The following is a 25,722-nucleotide window of genomic DNA, read 5'->3' on the forward strand; positions in this document are numbered from 1 at the left end:
GCTGGTTTTGTGGCATCACTGTGCTGGGGTCTGGAGGCCTAAGCGCTGGTGTTGGCACTGGCCTCTGAAGTGGCTTTCAGGGAAGCCCCCCTGCCCCAGGCCTGGCTACCCTTGTCCATGCATCACAGAGTTCCTGGCTGCCCTTGTCCTTACCATCACAGGCTTCTGTGTCTGGCCAAGACCCTCATCCTGGAAACCACAGGCTCAAGCTGACTCCTAGCTCTGGGATGGCTTTGACTCTTATTTTTGGAAACATCAAAGAGAACAGAAGTCTTATGCTCTGTGTAGAAATAATGCCTTTCCTTAATTCAATTCAGTTGGTTAAAAATAGGTATGCCCCTTTCCAGGGCAATAATCCCATCTCCTGAGCTGGAGGAGGAGAGAGGGAAGGAGCTGGCTGGGGGTGGGGGGCGGACACAACACCACTGGCTGTTCACTTGGAGAGCCAGCTGGAGCATAGCAGTGGCCTTGAATCTTTAGAGCTATTAGACCCTGTGGTTTCTGGTCAGCTGGAGATGAATTGGTCAAGCCAGGATAACTGGGGCCGTCAGGGCTGGCTGGATGCTGTGTTTGCTCTTAGTATCCAGGGATGGATGGGCTAAATCAGGTTAATAGATGGCACTGAGAACAATACACTCTGTGTTTGCTGGGCAGACAAGGAGGGGTGGACCAGGCCAGGATGACTGAGATCGTCAGGAATAACTGGACCCTTTCCTTTGCTGTGGACATATCGGGGAGCATCAGGTCAAACAAGGACAGTAGGGGAATCCTTGAGATGGAAGATATTTGTATTTTAAAGGCATTTAGCCACAGATAAATTGCAAATGTGCCTTGTATATTGGCATTTGTGGGTACTGTCAGGACCCCACAGAAACACATTGTAACTAGTTTGAGGTGGTCATACTGACCTGTCTCATATACTTCAAGGAAGTGTGCCTAAGTGGGATGAGGCAGGGAATCTATGGGAGACCAGTGTGATTTTAGAGGAAGTTGGTGGGGTTTGGGGCTTGCAGGGTTTTCCCATGGCTAAGATTTAAATAAAGGGGCTTGCCTTTCACCACCAATCTCTGGCATTGAGCCAGACTTTTCAAAGCCAGGCCAGGAACCTGGTTTCCTTCCATGGGCAGATGAGAGAGTTCTTCTTCCCTCTCCCACCCCACCCCACCCCTCTTCTTCCCTTGTCCAAGCCTTGCTTTGTAATGGTCTCTGGACAATGTTGTATTTGTTTTTGTGGAACTCAGTATCTTATATTCCTCCTGCTGTGCTGTAAGACCGTGTGGAGAGTGTGAGGGTCTCAAAGGGCAGCATGGTCCTGGGAGACAGTGAGTGTGTGGAGATCCCCCTCCTCCAAGGCGGAGGCCTGGGAAGCTGGGGTGGAATTGGCTCCAGGGAGGGTAGGCTGGCAGCACCAGGGACAGCTCCCCGGGGCCTCAGCTGTCTTTGGTAATGGCAGGAAGGGTTAGAGCTCACCCTCTGAAGTGTGCATTTTGGCCCTGTATGTGGTGGAGGTTTGGGGTATATTTCTTACAGTCCCTGTTCATGACTGTCTCCTTATTGTTGTCTCTCTCTTAAAGGTGGGGTATTTTCCCAATAGTGGGAGAAAGATGGATTGAGGTTCTTTTTAAAGGACCTCTGGCCTGGCGGTGGTGGCGCACATCTTTAATCCCAGCACTCAGAAGGCAGAAGCAGGTGGATCTCTGTGAGTTTGAGGCCAGCCTGGTCTACAGAACTAGTGCCAGGACAGGCTCCAAAGCTACAGAGAAACCCTGTCTCGAAAAACAAAACAAAAAAGACCTCTGGATATGACCCAGTTCCAGTCTAATTTTCTTGACCCTGAACTCAGGTGACCTAGAGCCTGAGATGCCTTATACTCTGAGGAACCACTAGGCTAGGCTATCTCTGATTGGCACTTGGACAGGCTAGTACTTGGAGGTTTGATGCCTGTGAGGATATGCTGGGCAAGGGTCAGGGTAGGGTCTGCGATCAATCCTATTAGATTTCAAACCTTGGGTAAATGTCAGCTCTTTGATTTAGCTTCCACAGTCCAGTGAAAGGCTTTATCAACACACATTTCCTGCAAAAATAAATAACCATGTGATTTGTTAATCTTCAAATATCGACTTTCCGTCAGAGCATATACAAAGAAAAAAATGTCTGAAGTAAAACCATATATTTACCATGAGGTAGAATTTAAAATAGCAACTTTTCCTCCTCAGTAGTGATATGTCACTTCCGCTGAGCCCGTTTGATGTGGAGCTGATGTTCGGCTAAGACCCTAGGTGCCCTCCCCTGGGTGGAACCAGGACATGGCTGTCAGCTGCCTTCCAGGCTGGACAAGATCAATGTACTGGTCAGGTGGTGTGGGCCGTTCTCTTTCCACAGGCTCTGGGGGAAAGCTCTTGCTTGTTTCTGTAGCTTCTGGAGGCTCCGTTCTCTGTGGGTTGTGACTTGTGGCCCCTTCATTTCTCCTCCAAGTCAGCGTTGCTGCATCTTTGCTAAGCCGTCCCATCATTTTCCCTGGGAGCATCCCCCTCTCCTCCCCCCTGCCCCCCCCCCCCGCATCATTCATACAAAGACATTGTGATTACTTCTATCCCAGTAGGATAATCCACGGTCCTTATCCTCTCTCAAGATCCTTCACTTTGTCACAGCTGCAAAGTTCCCTTTGCCGTGGAAGGTGACTCATTCACGGGCTCCAGGGATTGGGGCCTGGAGAGCTTCTGCGGATCATTCAGCCAAGCCCATGCTGAGCGTGGCAGCCTCCTTCGGGTCTCAGAACCATGGGTGCTACTCTTAGTCAGCAGGGGGCCAATGAGGCCAGGATGAGGGATCAGCTGGCAGATTCCTGTGTGGTTGCCAGGAAACTGTGACCATGGGTGGGGAGGCCTGCTGGCAGATACCAGAGAGTGGGGGAGTGGAGCTAAGTTACAGGGCAGGCCTTGGGGGATGGGCCTGGCTCAAGAGAATGACAGCAGGTCACATTCAGGGGAGACCACCTTCAGATGCCAGCTGCCATGGTCTTGCCTAGATTTTCCCCACTATTAACTCTGGGGCTTGGAGGCTGTAGCCATTGTAACTAGGATTTGTGATCCCATAGGAGAAAGCCTAGGATGAAGGGGAGCCTGGGCGACTCTTATCTTTTTAGCATGAGGTAAGGGTTCAGAATGCTCCTGGTAAATGTGAAACAGAACAGCCCGAGGTCTGCCTTGTGAGCCAGACTGGGGTGGGGGTGATGGGGGAGGTCATTTACTGCCTGTTGGCCTAGTGAGCAGCCTTCCTCAGCTGGCTGGCGGTGGCCCAGCAGCCAGCCCAGGGAGGAGGTGGTGGCTCCAGACAGAGTGGTGATGGTGATAAGTGGTTGTGAGCCCCATGCTCTCCCTCAGCAGCAGGCTGGGAATGGGATGGAGCCTCTGAGGTCTCCAGGGAAGACCTGACTGAGCTAGCTGCATCTTCATTCCCCGTCCCCTGTGACTCAGACCACAGAGCTATGTCCAGACTTTGGAAAGGATATATGTGTCAGTGAGGCCTGAAGCAAAACCAACCCACTCAGAGACATCTGTGCCCCGCTGCATGTGCAGTATATGCGCATGCGCGCGCACACACACACACACACACACACACACACACACATGCATGTGCACACACAGATATGGGCACAGTACTGCACCATCAGACTCATGCATGACACACAGATGCAGTATGTACATGCACACATGGACAGAGTTGCACTCACTGGCACATACACACATGTATGATCTGAAGTGTGTCTAAGAATGCTAGTGAACTCTATACACAGACATCTCCCATTTTATCCAGTCTTTCGGGGGTTCCTGAGACAGACCAACAACCTATACTAAGTTCTCTGCTTCTAAAGGAGGATTGTGGTTCTCAGTGGGCTCATTCTGCACTTCTGAGCCCCGGGCTGAGAACTGAGGTAGTGTGGGGATGGGTAGGGGGAACTTCTAGGTCACCATAGGCCCAGCCTTGGTTTGTGGACATTGCTGTCCACTCAGATGGCCCAAGTTCTTCAAGTTCAAGGGGGTGGTGGAGATGGAGCTTTGGCTCTTTGGGGTCCTGCCCTCCGGTCCCCATCAACCCTTCCAGCCTCCGTTGCTATCCCAGGCCCAGACTGGCTCGGAAATTCTGCTGCTTTGACCCATGATAGCCCTGCTTGCTTCAGAGACTCTCCTTGTAACCCCTCCAATTTGCAGTATTCCTGCTTTCTGAGATTTTAGGGTCAACACCCTGCCACTTGGTCTTTCTCCCTCTTCACCCTGCATTGGCTCCGAACCACAATTTAGCCCTAATCAGATCAGCCCTGTGGTCTGCCTGTCTTCCCTTCTTGTCTGGCTCTGATGCTCATCCTGGGGACAGGTTTGGGTCTTGTTGGCACTGCCCATCAGTTGATTGTGAAGAGGTCACTAAGGGTCACTAAGGGTCATTGTCATCAGATAGCAAACGCTTTTCCAGAAATAGACTACCTAACATTCCCCGTAAACCCATAAATATGTCAGGCATTTTTGAGTTGGAATCACAGGTGCAGATCAGAATCACACACAGGCTGGGAAACCCTGGCAAGCGTGTGTCCCCTGAAACTACAGTCCGAGTACAGAACTTCGTCATCATTCTGGAAAGTTCCCTCCTGTTCTCTTCCAGGCATTTCTCTCCCCCAGTGACAAACACCGAGACCTCCCCCACCCCGTTCTTTCCTTTTATTTCCCTCCCTCATTCCATCTTTGAGAGTTTCTCTGTGTGTAGTCCAGGCTGGCCTTGGAGTCTCCATCCTCCTCTAACTCCGGGAGCCACCACCCTGTGAGGCTCGTCACATGGATCGGTGGTATCTGTTCCTGTACAAATGACACTGTGTAATGTGTCCTTTTTACTTCAGCCTGGCTTCTGTCATTCATGTGCATCTGGGATTCGTTGTTCGGTACCAGTAATGTTAGTAGCTCAGCAAGTCGTCAAGCGGTGTCTGTTGTATGAGTGCAGAAGGCAGGAGTTCCCTGAGCGCGGGTCCTGTGACCACACCCTGTGGTTTTTGGCACTTGGCCGTCAGCACGCCTCATTTCTCTTGGGCTGATGTCCAGCAGTGAAATTCCTGGGCTGTTCAGCCAGGATACGCTTGACTTTCTAAGAAACTGCGCAACTTTTACAGGGTGACCGCAGCCGTTCACACCCAGTTAACGTGTATGATCCCAGTGATGCCCTGAGTTGCTCACACACGTGGCATGGGTTTCGCTGCTGTGGTAGGAGCAGGACTATGTGGTTGGGGTCTAGTTGGCATCTCTTGATAAATAACCAAGGCCAGCGTCTTTTGTCTTAGGTCTTTTGTTATTCCTCCTATCTGAGTTCTTTGCTTGCTTTTAACCGCCTGTTTGCTGATGTGTTGGCTGTTAGGGGCTGAACCTCACTTTGAGCCTCAGTAAGAAGGATCTGCATCAGCCTGGGTAGTGTCCTAAGGACCACTCAGAGGCTGACTGATGCCAACTGCTTTCAGCTTCCAAATTTCAGATAAGCTGCAGTCTACTGGTTCAGCCTCTGGCAGGTTCTCCCAAATGCAGGGGAGGTCCCCAGCCTCCTCCAGGCTCATATTCCGCACATTATCTCAGTGAGTAACCATGGTGGTCTAGAAGCCATCAGACCAGGGCAGCTGTGTGTCAGGGAGCTGGGTTCTGGAGAACTGGGCTACACTGGAAGGAAGGGGGTAGAGGGGGTTGGCATGTGGGAGGGCAGCCACAGAATCTGGCCCTATGCTCTGGTGTTCCCCACCCCCTGGGAATACAGTTACAAGGCCATGGTCACAGTGCCTCCCTTGTTGCTCTGATGCAGAGATGGCACCAAACAGTTGTGGCTGCATCCCTGTACTCAAGTATTCTCTTGAAACTTGGCTGAGTAAAAAAAAAAAAAACAAAAAACAAAAAACAAAAACAAAACAAAACAGTATAAGTACAGGCTTGATAAGCAGGGCTCAGATTTTGATTTAGCGCAGTTTTAATGCCTTTTGCAAAAGAAAAAAGAAAGTCAGAATAAAGCTGCTTTAACTGTTCATGGTTAATCTTTGTCCTGCCTCTATCTCCTAACTAGGGTAACCAGCTTGCAAAAAGAGAAGGTCATATGTACCTTGATGGCTTTGAGGTGGTGAATCTCCCTTGGATATGTTTGTTCACTGTCCCTGGATTAAATAGTACCCCATGACCACTGCTAGTTCATACAAGCAGGGCACAGGTTGAAGCTTGGTCCAGGCTCTCTGGGGGAGCAGCACTGTGGACCTGAATGGCCGCTGACAGTACCTGTCAGCAAATATTAGAGTATTTGTGATAGCAGCATTGTCCCTTTTAGTCTTGTGGTCTCCCAGATAAGGCGTGGGAACCAGGCCCCCATGTCCATGCTTAGGATAGTGCCCTGACTACTTGGAGGGTCAGGGCCCTGGGGTTCGTGATAGCACCCATTCTTGTCCCCCATAGGAGCTACAGAGGCTGGGTGAGTGACAGAGAATGGACTTCACACTGGCCATGGCTTGGCTGTGAGCCCTACTAAGAGCCCCATGATGCCCTGTTTTCTTTTGAGCTGGCTGTCCTCACACAGACAGCCATCGTTCTAACCAATGTCTGAGTCTTTTTGAGTGGGACTTGGTGTATCCCTCTGGATCTGAAGACGTCCCAGGGGGAGTGGCTATGTTTGAGTAGTGTAAGGGCAAACAGTTACTTAGGAGAGGGTGTCAGTGCAGGGACCACAAGCCTTGCAATCACTCTTGAGCACCAGGGTTTTATCTGGACTTTCTTTACCTTGGGCCACACTCAGTGCTGTTTGTGTTTGCGATGTGCATACTGCAGCCTTGGTGATACATGGCTCCCATCAGGAGCTCACAAGGAAGACTCACTGTTATCAGAGAACTATAACAACCAGTCCCTAATAACCAGCTGTGTGTGTTAAGGAAGGTCGAAAGCATGCCCCCCCCCCAATTAGTATGACTTGCTCATAAGGGTACATGTCCCAGAAAAACTGTAATGCATGGGGACCTATAGCCCCAACTGAGAGACTTCTGGTACTTTCTTGACATATGAGTTATCTCACCCTGTTTTGTCCTGGAAAGGAGAAAAGATGCAAAGCCAGTGTCCTCACCTGACTGAGGGCCTGGAGGATGGGGACACAGGCAGAGAGTCTTTACCTGGGTCTGGATCGCTTTCCCAGGTTGAGGCCTAGGAAGAAGGGGATCAAAGCAGCACTCACAAAGAAGTCCACAGCACTGTAGGGACATCACCTGCAGCCCAGGCTGGCTGCTGGCCGCCCCTCTGGAGTGAGAGTCCCACGGTGCATCAGTTTGCTGGGATTCAGGTGGGCATATATACTAAAGACTTATACACACATACTACCGAGCACATATACATGTGTATGCACATGCAGGCAATCACAGAACAATATGCAGAAACAAAAGTGTTTGATACACACACATTCACATACAGATACACATGACACACCCACATGTAAGCACACTTGCAACATACACACTGTGCGCATGTACACACACACGTATAACCCTTTGAACATAAACATGCAGACATGTGTTTGATACAAATATATACACATGAGTATGCAGGCACATACAGCAACTCATGCCATAATACTCAAATGTGCACATACAAGCAAACACCTGTATATGTGTTATGCATACATGAGCACAAATTCCCTGGTCTCACCTGTCAGACAGTCTGAGTCATTGCTGCCCTGGTACTCTTGGCATCTGTTTGCCAATGGATCCAGCCCTGCTCCTGGCACTGGGATCCTAGATCTCCCCTTATAGTCTGTGCTCCCACATTCTCCTAGTGTGGCCACACCCATAGGGTCCCTGAATCCCCCCAGAAGTGCCTGACTCCCTTCTAAGTTAGCTGTGGGGCAGCCCATCCCCCTCCTCTAGGAAGCCTTCTCTAACTCTTCCAAATGGCTCCAGGATCCACATTCCATTCCTGGGTGCTGGCCAGCATCCGTGTAGTGCCACCGCATCAATGAGTGCTGGCACAGCCCCTGGTGGCTCAGATCCTGAGGCCTGTCCTGCAGAGTTCTCTCACATTCCTGAGAGTCACCAGAGGCATGCTGGGCAAGGTGGGGCCTGCCCTGGGGGACTAGACTCTCAGTCACGAATTTGCATTTTGAAAAGAAGCCCTCAGATCCATTAGTCTCCAAATAGGAATGGTTTCTGATTAAATGTGTAATGATGGGTTTGGGAGACGGCAGCCTTGCTGATTGCCCACAGTCGTCAGAGCAGTCAGCTAGGCGGGCAGGTAGTGGTGGGTAGTGTGGTAATTTGAATGTAATTGGCCCCTGTGATCTCATAGGGAGTGGCACTATCAGGAGGTGTGGCCTAGTTGGAGGAAGTTTATCACTGTGGGGGTGGGCTTTCAGGGCTCTCTTGCTCAAGTTTCTCTTAGCCTGACTGTCAGTTGACTTCCTGCTGCCTTCTGGTCAAGATGTAGCTAGCACCATGTCTGCCTGTATGCCATCATGCTCCCCCCCCCACCCCGTGATGATAATGGACCATAAGTGAGCCACCCCAATTAAATGTTTTCTTTGCAAGAGTTGCCATGCTCATAGTGTTTCCTATTTCACAGAAATAAAAACCCAAACTCAGACAGCTTAGTATAGACTCTGTCATGTAGATTTTAGTGGTAGCTCTAATGAACATTTATAATGAAAAAAAAAGCAAGGTGAACAGGATAAATAACAAAATGTAAATTTTGAGGAGAAAAGAGTACCAGGAAGTAGAATAGAGCTAAATCCTGTGTTCAAGGAGATGAATGGATAAAGAAATGGAATAAAGGGAGTGGTGATCTCAGGGAAAGATCCCACTCAACTAAATTTCCTACTTATGAAAAGGAGCTAAGCAAAGCTTAGGGCTGGACGTGGTGGGACACACCTTTAATCCCAGTACCGGGAAAGCAGAAGCTGTCTGGTTTCTGAGTTTGAGGCCAGCCTGGTCTACAGAGCAAGTTTCAGGACAGCCAAGCTTAGGCAGTGAAGGACAGAAAGCTGGTGAAGATGTAGTTGAACAAGAGGGCCATGTTCCAGCACCAGGAAGCAGCAGAACTTGGCAGCGTTGCCTAAATGGTTCTGGCTTTAGAGTTAAGGATAGAAGAAAGGGGTTTTGAAATTTGCCTCTATGACTAAAGAAAGAAACTGAGACAGGTATGTGTCAGGGGTGTCCCTGAATGGAGGCCTAGTAGAGAGGCCATTGCGTGAAGCTATGAAGTTGAAGCCTGGGTTGCCTTGGAGAGAACCCAAGATGTTAGAGATGCCAGAGTCATGGAATACCTGTCAAAGAGAGCTATTAACAGGGAGTAGAACCAGCCCAAGAGAAAGAAGTGTGTCGCAGTCAACAAAGCTGAAAGGGGTTGAAGATCTGAAGAGCGTTTTGACATCAGACATGGAGATGCAGAGTTTGGAGTTCGCCCAGCTGGTTTTTGGTCATGCTTTGGTCCAGTATTTCCTTGCTATGCTCCTTTCCCTATGGTTTGGAATGGTAATGTAAATCGTGTGCCATTATATGTTGGAGATATGTGATCTGCTTTTTTATATTGATTTTTACAAACAATCGCAGCTTAGAGAGTATATGAATCTCAGAAGAGACTTTGAACTTTGGACTTTAAAAAAATTTTGAGACTGATAGACTATGGGGACTTTCGAAGTTGGACTAAATGCATTTTGTGTTATGATATTGTTACAAGCTTATGGGGGACCAGGGAGAGGAATGTGGTAGTTTGAATGTCATTGGCCCCCATAATCTCATAGAGAGTGTCACCATCAGAAAGTGTGACTTTGTTGAAGTGGGTATGGCCTTGTTGGAGGACATGTGTCACTGTGGGGGTGGGCTTTGAGGTTTCCTATGCAAAAGATACCATCCAGTGTGACAGTCATTTTTGTTACCTACAAGATATAGGACTCTCAGCTATGCCAGCACCACATCTGCCTGCACACTGCTGTGCTCCCTATTGTAATAAGAGTGGACTGAATCTATGAAACTGTAAGCAAGCCCCTCAATTAATTATTTTCCTCATAAGAGTTGCTGTGGTCATGGTGTCTCTTCTCAGCACTGAAAACCCTAACTGAGACAGGTAGGGACAGTGCCTCTTAAGAAATCCGCCTGGGGAGGAGATCACTGCTTGACAGTCTTCTTAGGATGTGTTTGTTCAGTGAGTTCAGAGCTGGGGATGAGGCAAGAGTCTTCCGACTCTGCCTGTGTGTGTGTGTGTGTGTGTGTGTGTGTGTGTGTGTGTGTGTGTGTGTGTAACTCCCAGGGAGAGGCAGGGCCCTGCAGCCCTTCCCCACATGACTCTGGCACCCAGAAGCATCACCTGGTAAAACACTGCAAGTGAAAGTCCCTCTGAGAGGAGGAGCCCTCTGCTTGGCAGTCTCTGAGTCCTCGCCAAGTTTGCTTCCCTTCAGCAACTCCAGGGGGCTTTCGTCCACGCTCACGTGCTGTTGGGGGTTAGACAGTGCTCTGAGGGTGACCGTGTCTAAATCTACAGAAGCTATGACTGTCACCTTAGATGACAAAGAGGACTTTGCAAATGTGACTAATAAGCAAAAGGTCTTGAGGCTCAGAGGGTGCCGTGCAATACTGGGGTGGGCCCTTCGTGCAAACCAGCTGCCTTCATGACAGGGAGGCAGAAGGGCAACAGGGCTGGGAGCTGTGAGAGCAGAGACAGAGATTGGGAGAGACTAGCTAGAGGAAGGTAGGTTGCTGGCTGAGAAGGGAAGAGGAGCTGCAGAGGGGGCAATCCCCCTAGAATCCGAGAGCAAGGAAGGATTCTCCACTGGAGCCTCAGGAAGATGGGCCGTCCTCGTCCTCACAGGTCCAAACATTCAGGTCTCACAATGTGGTAAGTGGGACGTCCGAGATGAAGACATTGGCAGATTTATCATCTGCTCAGGTCTGTTTCTTGGTTCATGAATGGTCTCTTTCTGCCATGTTCTCACTTGGTGGACTTGGCAGGGAGTCCTTTGGAGCTTACTTTATAAGGCCACCAAGGAATGAGGCATCCTTAGGACCTGACACCTCTGAAGGATGCCACTATTCAGTACCATCACCCTGAGGGGAGGTTCTGCATATGCAGCTGGGCAGACCCATGCTCTCTGCCTGTTAGCGCTTAGATTTCAGCTCAGCAAGACCCACTCGAGAATTCAGTCCTCATATCCTCAAGACAACAGATGTGTACTGTGTTAAGCCACATTGTGGTCATGGGCTAGTGTTCATAGGGAATGAGGAAGCCCAGGGACCCAACAGAAGGGTTCCTCTTAACAGTGTCTCTGGGTACAGACAGCCCAGTAGGAGAGCCAGGCAGAGGTGGAAAGAACCACACAGATTAGTATGGGTAGGTCCACAGCTGTGAGGGAGAACAAGCCTCCAGGAGGCACATGCAATGGAGGGGTCCCAGTAAGGTCTGAGGGTCATGCTGAGCGGACTCCTGGGGTTGTGAAGTAAAACCGGGACACTAAGGGTGCCTTAGGGACGGGACGTCTGGCGTGGGAGAAGTCAGGGTGTACCCAGGGGTCCTCGGGACTTGCTCTTCTGTTCTTTCACACGTGTGTACCTTAAATGTTTCCTGACGTGTTCAAACACAGCCGAGGAACCAATGTGAATTGGAGAGTGTGTGACTTTGTTAGCTGTGCCCAGGCAAGAAAATCCCAGCATTCCCAACTTGGCTACTGTATCCCAGTGTCCCCAACACGGGAAGTTCTGTGAGCTGAACTGTAATAGAGGCTTGTCAAATTCAGCAGTGTCTGTCTTTTGGGATTCTGTTGGGCAGAGCCAGAAAAATCAGATAAAATGGTGCAATCCCTCCACGTGCCGTAGACTTTCCCCAAGTACCCAAGAGGACATTGCCTGGGTTTCAGGATCCCAGCTATTCTTCCCTTGGATCCCAAATCTGAGGTTCAGAGCTGACTAACCCTGTTGTGTGAAGTTTAGCCTGCTCAGTCCTTTTTGTGTTCTCCGTTCATGGCTGATATTTTCATGGTACTGGGTAGGACTTCTCAAGGCCAGCTGAGTTTGGGGTTGAGCAACCGAGGCTCAACACCCGGTGGTCGCTGAGGTCAGACTTAGGAGGATTACCTTGGGGATGGAGGGCTGTGTTTCTGTGGTAGATGTCTCTCCTAGTCCCTTCCTGTTCCTGCAGGGTGGGAACTTGAAGCACAATTTCAAAGTCCCTGTTGCAGGCAGGACATCAGTGACCAGTGGGAAATGAGACCACCCAGGTTTCTGGACTGGGTAGAGAGCAGATAGAGTCTGTGTGGATATTGGGCGGGTGTGAATGTCGTGGGTGTGGAATCATATGACTTTGTGTGAAAATGTGAGTGTGCCTATGCCAGTGTGGGTAAGATGAATGTGTGAGCGTGGGGGGTGGGAGTTGTGCTCTGAGTGTGTAAGACTGTGCCTTATGTTCTGGGCCCTGGGTTATAATGGGCATGAGTGTGGGGAGACAGCCTCATGTTGCTCTGATGTGTGTACAGACACGGATGCTCATGAATGCTCCAGACTCCTCCCACACTGCACTTTGCCCGTTGCCTTAGCAACTTTCTGAGCACTGGCAAGCCCCTGTCTTGCCGAAGGATGTAGGAAATGCATCCTGCTGAGTCTTGGATGCTTCCTTCATGGTCAACCCTCCAGGAGGAGGAGATGGGGAGGGTGTGGGAGTGGGAAGTGGGGCAGGACCTGTCAAAGCACAGGGAGATGAAGTCCAGATGTGGGGCTGCCTTTGTCTTGCATTTCTGAGGACTGTAGCCTGCTCCCTGGGTGCCTCCTAACTTGACTGATACCCTGTTAATTGATGGGCAATTGCCTTAGGTCAAGTGAGCCTGGCCACCCCCATGATCTTGAGACCAAGGCTGCATTCACGCAGAACCTTTGGCTCTTGTTGAGTGTAGGGCTACTCAAACCGCAAGGTGAGCTATTGTCCTTCCTCTCAAACGAGAAAGCAGAGAAGGGTGTGTTCCGAACAAAGTATCTGTAATTGAGTGTGTGAAGGGGACCCAGTACCACCATTGACCCATCTGTGTAGGCTGTCCTATGGTCAGGGCAGTCTAAGAGGGAGGAGGCTGCCTAGGTTGTGGGCTTCATGAAGGGGCTGCCCTGGGGTGGCTCTGCTCTGGCTATGACCTGGTTTGTCCCCAGGAACCCCTCTGCTTCCTGAGCCCAAAGGGTGGAAGTGACTGGTCCCTCTGGGTCATGGCAGCAATGTCCAACTCAGGCATCTCCTAGTTCAGTCCTGTGGGTCATCGAGGAGATGATGACTGTCCCAGTGCCCTGACGAGATCTCAGGCAGTGAGTTCTGTCCCTGGGCCAGTGTGGAGGGACTGCTTTTAGCAGGTTGATATTTTCCTTCCATTTATTGTTAACATTTTTAGAAGAAAACTCTTTGGTGATGAAATGGCCCAGTCTCACTCCTAGTCTGTGTGTGGGATGAGATTCTAGCGTGTTGAAGTAAGTGTGTCTGGGGGCCATGGCTTTGGGGTTCACAGCAAGCACTCAGATGTGTAGCCATGTACCCTAGCCTGTGTTGGTAGGGCAGAGACATAAGCATCAGGGTACACCGAGTGGCTTCTTTTGAGAATCTGTACATACTGTGTGGATAGGGACTGGCAACTGGGACTCAAGATGCACAGGGTACCACATCAAAGCCCCAACTCTTGTCCCTGCAGGGTGTGGGGGAATGGTAGAAAACCTTTCAACCTGTCACTCATGGGCCGGGGTGTGAGTGTGGGGCAGTGCCATTCCTGCGATTGGCAGGCCAAGTAGAAAGGGCACAAAAGTGTCCCTTGTCCTCAGTGCACAGCCCTGGGAGGCAGGGCACCAGTTGCTCCCCCTGTGCCCTTCATTCCAGGAAAGAGGAGGCTGCGGGGAAAGTGCTGTTGACAGTCGGGGAAGGTGTTTTCGCCTCTCTGGAAGTGTTAATGTGAGAGTAAGATGTGAGTTCACGCCTGTCTGGTTGCGGAAGCCCTGCCGCACAGGCAGCCGCTGGCACCACTTTGGCTGTTCTCCCTCCTCCATTGCTGTGCAGTGATTGTCGCAGGTGATGGTGGAGAGGAGGCGGTGGGCATAAGACTGTGCATGACCTGCGGCTGGGTTTTGCTTCCTACTGTAGTCCTGGGGTCTGCATAGCTGGGTCTCCATTCCCATCCGCTAGGAGGAGCAGGGGAATGAAAGTGCTGGTGGCAGCTTTTCCTCTGCAAGACACTTACTTGCCAGAGTGTGCGGGCAGTTGCTAGCTTGGGTCCCGACTAATTTCAGAAGCGGCAGAGCTAAGCACAGGTGGATGGCTTCCCTGGGTTTTGTGGGCCTTGCTATGCTTGCCCTTCACTGCAGGGTGGTCAGTCGTGGGACCTCAGCCTCTCTGTATCACAGATTGCCCAGTAGTTGGGGCTCCCCCACATGTGAAGCGGTCTAGAAGTGCCGAGGTCCACCCCAGGTCTACACTGGGCGTCCAGTACCTATTGCCTCTGGCAGCCAGGCTATTGCCTCTTCCTAGGGTTCCTCTGTCTTCTTCTGGGGGGCGCTGGTGGCCTGAAACCTGGTGGAGCTACAGCAGAAGTCCAGAGCCTGCAGTGGCCGGTGGAAGGGCAGCTTCGGGTACAGTCCTTTAAGCCTTCATCTGGCTACATGCCCCACCCCCATCCTCCATGCTTCCTACATTAAAAAAAAAAAAAAAAAAAGAGGTCCCTGGTGAGGCCATCCTAGGTTTCTCTCAGGCTGGCCTGTCTGCTTCATACATTCACGCAAGGCTAATACATTCTGGGTACCACTTCTGGAGAGCTGCCTAATGTTCTAGGCCCTTGTCTGGACTCTTGCTGCGGAAGTCAATGCTGTACTCCAGCACCCACCCCAGCAAGTGGGAGGCACATGCTCTTCAAACCAGGAGTTCATATCTGCTGGGGAGAGGGGCTCCTGTGTCCTGAAAGGATCAGGATGCCTCACAGTGGAGGGAGCTCCAGAGAGAGTAGTGTCAAGGTGTGGACAGCCACGAGCAGTGAGGGCTACAGAGAGTGTGCATGGCTGTGATCAACTTGGGGAGGAGAGGAACTTGGGACAGCAGGTGAATTCACAGTTCTGGGATCCTGTGAGATAGCTGGACCCAAATCTTTATGGTCTTTTGGGAGGGGAGCCTGGATAAAAACCCCATTCTATTCTGCCTTCCCAGTTCAGAGATCTGAAGCATGGAGACTCCAGACAAGTTTGGGGTCTCTGACTCCCCAAACACCTGAGTGCCGGAGGTGGTGGAGGCCCAAGTCTAGTAGTGACTGAAGCCAGCTGTGGTGCCATAGCAGGGGTGCTCGCCTGGGTCTCAGTGTTAAGTCGTAGCCAGGGAAAGCAAAGCCTACACACACACACACACACACACACACACACACACACACACACACGTCACAGCATGTCCTGTGTCCATTGACTGAGTCTAACAGGGTAGGCCCTTGCCTAATGAAACACTAAAGGACCTGGGGCTTCCCAGATTTGTCCCTAGTGGTTCTAAGGGTGTTGATCACCTGAGCGGTTACCAAAAGTCAGACTTTGCACAATAGGATTCCCCTGGGTAAGCTTAGGGGAAGCACTGCTGCCCACAACTGTGGGAGAACCCCATGTTCCAACCACTGTGGGGTAGGCTCTCTGCCCATCCCAGGCAGCTTCCCTGCAGGCCCCAGGAACTGAGCTGCGGCTGGCCAGAGTTATTGTATTGATCCGGCTGCTGCCCTAATCATTAATTTATGGAAGTTTCCGGTGCAGTCTGGGGGATATCAAAATGGAAGGCGGGAACAGGATTCCAGATTGGCTCAGGTGGCAGGGCCAGGGTGGGCAGAGCAGTCTGGGAAGCCATTACCAGGAGCATTTACTGTAAACAAAGGGTGGGGGATGGGCCAGGTCACTGCCCCCACGGAGACTAGTGGCGGGGTGCCCAAGGTCCCCTGGCTGTTGGCATAATCCTGGCTATAAGAAGCCAGAATTGTTCTGATCCTGGCTATAGGAAGCCAGGATTGTTCTGATCCTGGCTATAAGAAGCCAGGATTGTTCTGGGATTCAAGGTCCCTTGGGACCTCAGCTTTATCTCAGCTACTTCTGAATCCTGTGTCTGCTGCAAGAAAACACAGGCAGAGGCCTTTGCTCCAGCCCCAGGGCTGGAGACAAAGACTAGCAGAAGATACAAAGGCGGGGCTCTGAGGGGGGCCAGACCTCAGTCAGCTTCTGAGAGAAGGCTTGAAGGTGAGCAGCAGATGGCCAGGCAAGGTAGGCTCTCAGAAGCAGTTCCCAGTTGGGGGCACAGGGCCTGGTTGCTTCCCTGTGTAGCCTGGCTAGCTGGGGTGGCTGCTGAGAACAACATCCCTGGTAGTACAGGCAGTAGCTTAGGCCACAAGTTCGTGGCCCTAGAGGGCTGCAGCCCTGATCTGCCTGGGGCCAGGGTGGGGGAAGGTGGGAGGTGACTGAGTGAGTCTTTTGAAACAGGAGTGAGCGAGTAAGTTCACTGTCGCCTACACCGTTGATATTCTGAACTGAGGAGTCCAGCATCAGAACCACAACACACATCTACTTCCCCGCCCCTTGCACCTGAACTTTTCCCCAGAGACATCTTCGGACTGAGGAAAGAGGTTGTCTGAGGTCAAGTCAGGGAAGAGAACGTTCTTCTTTTTCACCCCTTATAATACCTAATTTCCTTTGCTACCTAGCTGGTCTGCCCCACTCAGCTTCCTCATGTAGGAAAAGAAAGGGCAGCTGTCACATCTTGAGCAGCTCCGAGGGCCACTCTTCGGTACCGTCTGTAGGGTGTTGGTGGCTTATTGCAGGGCAGAGTTGGGCTGCCTGACTCTTCGTTGAACAATCATGGGAAGAGATTGTAACCCCAGGTAGCCCATGATCCTGGGCCATAAACACATTTCATAGAAGTCACAGGACTATACTGAACCAGGCCTTTAGTCATTTGGGGTGGGAGATTTTCCTCATGAGAGTTTTCCTCGGTCGTGGACTCTATGGCCAATTTGCCTTATAACCTGAAATCCTTTATGGTTACTTCAGACAGTTTCACCTTCTTGTTCAACTGTCCCGTGGGTGAGAGAGGCTTTGTAGGAGGGTGCTGAGGTCAGGAGGCTCTCATAGGTGACCAGGAGAGGCAGGCTGTACCAAGAAAGGTCCCCAGCCTCAGATCCATTGGAGGCTGTGGGTAGCGCCTCTCTTGCTTTTCTCTGTTCAGCACTCCACCACTTAACTTCCTGAGCCTGTCCTGGATTTGGATGGGACTCTCTGGAGACTTCTCTGGGATGTGGAGAGCGAGTGTAGCTGCCCCTCCAGGCCTGCGGGGGAGGCCTCCAGGCTGTGCATTGATTGTGTCACCGATAACAATAGCGTGACTCACGGTACAGCCGCTGGTCTATTTTTACTTTCCCAGGGACCATCTTCCCTCTGCTTTCCTCACAGGGACATGCCTTTATCTGCTTTAACTCAGAACCTAGTGGCTTAACGCTTCCCCATTGCTTTCTCGTTAGGGAGCACTGCTTCTATACCCACCACAGTCTGTGTGCTGAACCCAGTGATAGACCTGAGGAGCCATGTGAAAAAGGGAAGGGGAGCTGACCCTGTCACTTGCAGGCAGGGTGTTTGTTTGTAGGAGAGGCACATTCAAATAAGACCTGTAGATTTTGCTTAGGATTGTATGCAACTGTATACGAATCTATGGTTTTTTTGGCTTTCTCTTGACTGTTTTTAGCTGACATATGGTTTTGATATTGTCATCAGACTGATTGCCCCCCTCTGCCTCTTCCAGCCACCCTTGATTTGCTTGCCACAACAGGACCAACGGGCAACAATTCTTACGTGATCCAAATGTGCCAAGGACACATGTGTGCAGAAACACCTGCTCAGGCTGCTCAGTGAGAGCAGCTGGCAGTCTCAGGGAACCCAGAGGGGGAAAAGGCAGTGCTGACTGTCATTCCTATGGTGTGTGTTTCTCGCTCAGCCAAGCCTCAGTGTCGAGTGGGGCACTCAGAATCGTACTCAGATGCTGATGCCCAGGAGAACCCGTGACCGGAAGTTCTCTGAGTTGCTGGCTTGGGATGCTGAGATACCCTGTGTTTTCCTGCTGTTTTGGTTTTGTGGTTGGGACCCCAGCCAATGACTTGAGCAGCACTCTCGATGGCTCCCTGACACCTCACCTGGTGCCTCGTCCTTGAGAAAACAGCTGCAGAGCTATAGGTACAAGAGAGGTGGTGACCTGTCCCCATATAGCAATGACTGCTTCCAGCCACACTCTGTAAAATGAAAGCGTTCCTCAAAGAGTAAATATTTTTTTTAAAAAAAACCCTTGATTTTGAAATATTTCTCTGCCCTGGGAAGAGTCTGTGCCCACGCTCTTCAGTATGTTGTACGATGGGAGAGCATCTGGGGGCTTGAAGCTCTGAGCTGGGCCATTTCCTGCGTAGCAAATTTGGATTCAAGCGGGAGATGTGGATGTGTAAGGACCTGTAGGGAATTGAACTAGTGTTTTCCTCTACCTGTTTGAGGATTTATGAGGTGTTTAACACTGGGCTGGGGGCGGGGCAGGGATCTCACCTCACCATTGCAGAGAGCTGGAGCAAACTGTCTTGATCGGCCCTCCCCTGGGCTGGCTCTTCTGCTCAGGGTCATCCTCAGAAGCGTCCCTGTGGTGACCTTGTAAAAACAGGCAGTCTGTACCCCCTTTCCTTGCCTTGCCCCCCACTTATTTGTTTGTCTAGAGTGTTTTCTTCCACAACAGAATTTTCTTTGTGTCTCCCCAACAAGGACAAGCCAGAAAAGAGTCGCCAGGGTTTTAGACTCTTCTTCTTGGTGCTGAGATGTGTAGCCAGACCCCTGGCTGCTTTGGGAACCTAAAAGGAGGGGGAGGAGCTTGCATCTGGGGATGGCCAGCAGGGCTGGGTTCTGAGGTCTTTGAAGATGAAACCAGCTAAGTTTGTAAGGAAACGGACAGCATATAGAACTGGCCTGGTCGTTTTGAAAAACAAAGCTGTTGGTAATGAGACAGGTTTGGGGAAAGTCAGGAATCTTTGTTGTGATTTTTTTTTCCATTCCAAGGGCCAAATACCAGGAGGGTGGGTCGACTTAATGAACTCAGTACCCTTACCCTTTGTCTCGGCAGGGTGTTTTCTCTGTACAGGCCACTGGGGAGCTCCCATGGCAGCCACATCTCCGTGTGTTTTTATGAATTGGTTATGGAATGAATGTGCCTGTGAGGTTAGGAGGGTTGCGTACTGAAACCTGAAGCCACCTGGCACCTGCTTCTTCTCAGGGCTGCAGTCAGCAGTGCTTGCCTGTCTCCCTCACCCACTGCAGGGGCTGGCATGTGAGATCCTCATGGGCCCTCGGCGTAGGAGGACACCAAGGATCCAAGGAGATGGGCACATTGTGGGCTCCTCCAGAGCTACTCCGGCCCATCACAGGGAGCTGGGGGCTGCTGAGAGGCCACAGACAAGCCAGTGTCCAAACCACAGCTCTCGCCGTGCACTCCCTGGTTCTGTCCCTCAGCAGATTTTGCCAGTTCTTCTCTAGGAACCTGGAGTCTTTTCTGTTGTTTGTCTCTTTGTTTGGAGACAGGGTCTCACTATGTATTGTGGCTGGCCTGAATGCAACATTTAGACCAGGCTGGCCTTGAACTCATAGAGATCCACCTGCCTCTACCTTCCAAGTGCTGGGATTAAAAGCAGGTGCCATTATACCCAGCCTTCCTAGGAGGCTTCATTCCCACAAACCTGGATGGTGACTTCGACTGTGCAGGTGTCTGAGCATGGAACGGGACAGCTGCTCGGAGACTCACACATGCCTCTGACTGTTATTTAATGTATTTTATTTCCATCCTTTTTTTTTTCCAGTAAAGGCTAAACTCAGAACATTATACCTGGGCTCTACAAAGGCTAGTTGTCTTGGCTGAGTTCCTGTGTGAACTCATAGCTGTTGGGCTGATCCTTGACGCCCCCTGCATTGTGCTGGCTACTGAGGACATCCCAGTGAGGTTCCCTAACTTGTTTCTCAAGTGGCATTGGGCTGGACTCTGGGTACCAATGGGACTAGGATAGAGCCCAACAGACTCCATACTGCCATTCTGAAGGTGGGCATGGAGGGCATACTTCTCATCAACTGTTGGGAGTGGGCGAGGCTGCCTAACTTGGGTGCCTGATTGTGTTAGGTCTCTTGTGCAGCTATAGGAGACCAGGGACATCTAGGTAACAGTGGCAGCATCTGAGTTCTGATTGGGAGGCAGAGGGACCCTGGCTCAAAGCTTGCTGGCAGAGCCTGTCTCCAGAAGCTGCAATATGGCTGGCCCAGGCCTCTTCCCCTCCATCATCAAGATGCAGACCTTAATTTAAACCCCAAGGTCAGCGCCTTGCCTCCACTCCCAGCCTGTGCTGCTCCTGCACCTGACCCCAGATCCCTTCCCCCACCCCTGCTCATTTCGTTTGGGAACCCTGCGTAACAGCTCATCACCAGGCAGTACTAGTGTGTTTGTCATGGATGAGCATAAACGACAAGGTGTGGAAAGATTCTGGTGGTGGCTGCAGCATAGGGCACCCTCACCTCGCTTCATAGCGCTGCGCAGAGCCGTGTCTATGGGACAGCCAAGGGCTTAAGGGAAGAGCAAGGTCCGTGTGAGCCTCTGCTGGATGGGGTCTGCACGGTCCCACTTCACCCACCATGCACTCCCCACTTTATCCTTTTAGTTTTGTCCTCACCACGTGGCTAGGCTCGGACAATCAGGCTTCCTCTCCCGGCTGGTAGATGCAGTGGCTTACAGGAACCAGCAACCATGTTTTCCTGCGCATAGGAGGGGCGGAGGGGCGGAGGGGCTGGCTGCCATCCACCCTGCTGTGATTGCTTTCTCTCTGCAGTATGCAGTTTTCTCAAAAAACAAAACCCAAAACAAAAAATGACCAAACAAGCTGAGGTCTCCAGCAGGTGGCCAAACAGCCCAGCCCTGGTGTCAGTGGGTCCCGGCCTGGTATGTGGTGTCTGGTGCTGCACAGGCTTGGATGAGGTGACTGTGTTGTCAAGAGTGGACCCATTCCCTAGGGACCTTCCCGACCTTGTTGCTAGTCTAGCTGCTGGCACCCTGTCCACTTCATCTTACCCCACAACCAACTCAGTACTTAGGCCTGTACTAATCAGCTTCCTGGTCTGGGGCAGCAGCCGAGTACCTGCCTTATACGCATAAGCTGGAGTGAGAGTCCCACTTGGCCCCAAATCTCTGGTGGGGTGAGGGAGTGATTATGAAGTGAATAAGTAACACCACCAGCCATGGGCAGTCAGGGTTTCCCCAGAGTAAGTGTCTGTGTAGCTAGGCTGAAAGCCCTGGGTAGACCCTCCAAGTGCTAGAGTGTGGAGTTACATACACACTGCTAGCCTGGAGGGGCTGTCTCAGTGGGGCTGGGCAGAAATCTAGGCTGCCTGAGCCCATCCCATAGGCCTTACCTGAGAAAAGGACAGTAAGAGAGACAGACACGTACTGACCCCATGGGGAAGCTTCAGGCAGGGCACAGCAGGAAGTCTGGGAATCAGACTCCTCCACTGACAACGGTTTGCTGCACAGGCAGAGGGTGTGATATCATCAGGGCTGTGACAGCAAAGAGGCACCATCAGTAGGGCCCTGGTGACCCCTGGCAAGGACAGCTAGCTGTGTTGTGTGCTGTCTTGAGCTCTGCCGCAGGGGCCAGTGCTCCCTCCTGTTGCTGGAGAACCCCAGAGCAGGGACTGGTGCTCCAAGAGCCGAGAGGCCTGAGCTTCCAGTTGCATATCTTTCATGGGGTGTGATGTCAAGGGAGTTGCTGGGTGTGGGTTTGCAGCAGTGGAAGTCTGGGAGCCTGTGTTTGCTCATTAACCCCAGTCCTGCTGGTGATCATATACTTGCCTCCACTCCATAGCAATCCTGCAAATCGTGCAAGGAGGGTCTGAGCCATCCTCTGTACACCCGGAGTTCACCCAGAGACATGATCAGCCCTCTTGAGGGGTTAAGTGGGCGATCTCTGATAGCCTGCAGGATTGCCAAGCAGGGGCACACTTCTCAAGGGTGGACCTTGTGCCTGGCACAGGGTCTTTCCACCACCTTACCCAGTGTCTTTCTGCTTCATCCCACAGTGAACTTCGACCACTTCCAGATTCTGCGAGCCATTGGGAAGGGCAGCTTTGGCAAGGTAAGGAAGAACCTCTGGGTGGGCCAGTGGAGGCTGGGGACATGTGGGACCAGGGAGCCACGCAGACTTGCTCCATCACTCCTCGGAGAAGCTAGTCCCATCACTGTGGCAAAAAGCTCAGGACGGTCAGGGAAGAAGCAGGGACTCTGGCCTTTCTGGGGTTGTCAGCGCAACCCTCCGTCACCTTCTGGGCAGGGTCTCTGGACTCCTGACTCAGCTGAGAATAGGTGTCCTGGTTTAGCTCTGTAGAACCTTTGTCGTCCTGTAAAGTTCTGCATCCTAATACCCACCCACTCATGATACTGAAGCCCTCTTGCAGGCTGAGTGATTTCCTCAATAAGGGGTGCACTGTGGCCTAGAATGATGGGGGGATCTTAGAAGGGCTGCATTGTGTAGCCAGCTCCCCAATCTGCTGTGACATCCGATGAATCAGCCAACCGAAACAACAGCTCAGGTCACACTGGAGTCCAGAGGCCAGGCTCTAACTATGTCTGTTTCTTAGGTGCAAAGGGACAGAACTTAGTGTGGTGGCCCAGCCTGCTTTCTCTCAGACCAACCCTGAAGCGCTTATCCCCTCAAGCAGGCGGCTTGCTGAGCCTGTCTCCACTTGCCTTGTTCTTTCTTGGCCAGATCTAACTTCCTGATTGCTGCCTTGTGATAGCTACAGATTGGGGGTAATTATAACTCAAAGAGACTTAACTAGGGCTCTGAAAAGGCTGGAATTAGCCCTCGGCTTCTGCAGCATGGTGTGCTGTGGATGGACCCCTCCTGAACAGACGTTTCTGTTCAGCTGTCCGGGTACCTCCCTCCCCTCCGGCCTCACAGCTGTCTGGGCACGGTGTCTATTTAGGCTCTGAAAGCCCTCTCTAAAGAGATTGTACAGCCACCAGAGTACAAAGCACAGGGTGATTGAGGGTGATTAATTGCCTCTACTTCATTGGATCACAAAGGATGACTGTTCTGGTTGCTGGAGCCTGGGGTGAATGTAAGTCAAAGCAGACAAGCACTTTGCACAGGCTTGAAAACACCACAGGGAGGGTCCCTAACATCCCGGGTCCCAGGGGTTCCCCCAGGTCTATTGCTTGGAGACTGCGGAGATGGGTAGCCTAACTGAGACCAGTTGAAACCCTCTGGGCTGATGTGGCGAGAGCTACAGAGGGTGCAGGCAGGAGGGACAGGTGTGTGGAATAGTGGAGGACAGCGGCTGGAACTGGGTTCAGGAAAGTAGCTGATGGAGGTACTGGAACTGGGCTCAGGAAAGTAGCCAAGGGGGTACTAGAACTGGGAGACATTCACAAACTAGGTCTGGAGAGGGCTGGGTTGTCACATCCCAGGAGGAAGACCACCATTAGTGGACTAGCCTGGGGTCATGGGAGCAGGGGTAGGTGCTGTTTTCCGGGACTCTTCCTATTTCTATCCACTGGGGGGGATGTTTCAGGGTACCCATTACCCAACCCTTCCTGCATCTACTGTCCCCTACACTCCTTCGGGGGGGGGCATTCTTGGTCCTCATGAGGGCATTTGGAGTATCCCATCCTATGACAAGTTTGTAGAACCCCAAGATTTTGGGTCCTCTGATCAAATTTTGGTTTTGAAAGTTGTTGGCCTGGAAGCAGGTTGCTGTGGGGGCGGGGAGACAGGCACATCTTCTGAGAGGGTGGGTAGTACTTGGAACACTGATCCCAGCTAACTGCCCAGTCAGGCCACCAGGAGTCTTAGGCTGGGTGTCAGAAGAAGGCCTGTCACAGGTCGGGGTCTGTTCTTCCAGCTACTCTCCGTGGCCACAGTTGTAGACATCACTCGGGCAGGAAGGAGTGGGGACCGGGGAAGGAAGCTGGGATGTCTGGTGGACCTGAGAGTATATCCACTTGTATGGTGTGGTTCAGAGGGTGAGTCACTTTTCTATAGGGGAGACGAAGCCCGCTGAAGTCCCATCGAGTGCCAGGCCGTAGCAGGGCCTGTGCGTCTGAGACCAGCGTTTCCAGTCAGATGTTCCTTTCAGCAATGGCTGCTTCACCTGTTGGGGCTGTGACTCTTGGAGATAGGTTATGTGAATTTGTTATAACTAGTCCTTGACTTTTTTTCCCAGTTTCTTAAAAAAAAACCAAAAAACTGGCAAACTACATTTAACATATTGTTTGTCACCTATCCTGTTTGGGGCACACAGTCCCATGTTCCCATGGCCATGTTGTTGTGTGACTGACTTTGACTACTTTCATCTTGCAAAGATGAAGCTATCTCCATTAAGTGCTAACTCTCCCTTGCCCTCGTTCTGGGCCCTGGCAGCAGAGTCCTGCTTCTATCTATGGTTTTGAGTACCAGGACACCTTGCCTTGGTTATTTCTAGCTTCTGTGACAGAAGCACCACATACTGGATGCTCGGGCAATAAATATCTCTCATAGTTATGGATGCCAGACGTCCAAAATGAAAGCAGATATGGTGTCTGGTGGGGACTGAGTTCCCAGCTGTGTCCTCGCATGGTGGAAAGAGGTCAGAGATTCCTGGGGTCCCGCCTCAGGGCGTGTCCTGCTCAGGAATCCTCCCACCCTCGCAATCTGCTACTGTCATCTGGTTGCTTAAGATTTCAATGTGCAAGTCTGCGGGACCTCAAGCATTCAATAGGCAGCAGTGAGTGGAATTATGCAAAGTCTGTCTTTTGTTTCTGCTCGGGTTCTTGTAGCAAAATAGTCTCAAAGTGTGTCTGTGATGTAGTGTGTGTCAGAATCCCCTTCCTCTGAACGTAGAGCGAGCCTACTGATCCTGTGTCCAGTGCTTTCCTGCTGATGGACTCTTGGGTTGCTGCCACAGATGAGCCGTTGTGGATCCCACTGTTGTCATGAACATGAGTGTTCAGTCTCTGGGTGTTCCTGCTTTAAATTCTGTTGCTCAGGTGGAATCGCCATATCACAGGGCAGCCTTATTTATGACCCTTGAGGAACTGCCATGTTGTTTCAGCAAAGGCTGAATCATGTTACTGTCCCACCACAGGGCACACCGTTCCTTATCCCTTCCCGTACTTGTCAGGGTCGGGGTTTCTGGGTCATAGTCTTCCCAGTGGAAGTGAGAGGCTGTCTCCTTGTGTTTCCCTGATGGTGACAGACAGATCTGCTGATGAAATTTATGCCTCAGTAGGAGCCTGTGAGGGTAACGTCGAGATGTCTGGGACTCAAGCCTCTGCTGTGGAAGGCTTGGACACTCCTGACCTCCTGCTGGAGGGTTGAGGGCTGATTCTGTTGTGCTGGGTTTGTTGAGCAGGAAGCCCCTGAAAGTTGTTCCTGGGAGAAGTAGCTGCTGGATTTTATGGAATCAAATCCTTGTTTCCATAAGGCGGAGTGAACTGGGACACACAGGCAGTTGCTTGGGAATATCGCTTAATTTAGGAATACAGAAATTGAAAGATAAACATTGAATGACCGTCATGGCAGTGAAGAGGAAAGCTAGAAGGGACTGGTTGAAATGCCCATTGTCAGTCTGAGCCAGAATGAATGACCTTGGCCCTGATCACCTATGGGAGCCCCTCTCTGAACATTGGC

The 25,722-nt window shown here is 51.4% G+C and overlaps 1 protein-coding gene across 1 annotated transcript in view; it reads left to right on the plus strand.

Moving 5' to 3' along the window:
• Stk32c (serine/threonine kinase 32C) overlaps positions 1 to 25,722 on the plus strand; it is an 85,843-nt gene that overhangs the window by 27,046 nt on the left and 33,075 nt on the right. Inside the window, exon 2 of the mRNA XM_048455284.3 lies at positions 22,133 to 22,188. Within this exon, the coding sequence (XP_048311241.2) occupies positions 22,133 to 22,188 (56 nt within the window). The remainder of the gene's footprint in view (positions 1 to 22,132; positions 22,189 to 25,722) is intronic.

The sequence above is a fragment of the Myodes glareolus genome, chromosome 7 (assembly GCF_982192425.1).
Source record: "Myodes glareolus chromosome 7, mMyoGla1.1, whole genome shotgun sequence".
Lineage (NCBI taxonomy): Eukaryota > Metazoa > Chordata > Mammalia > Rodentia > Cricetidae > Myodes > Myodes glareolus.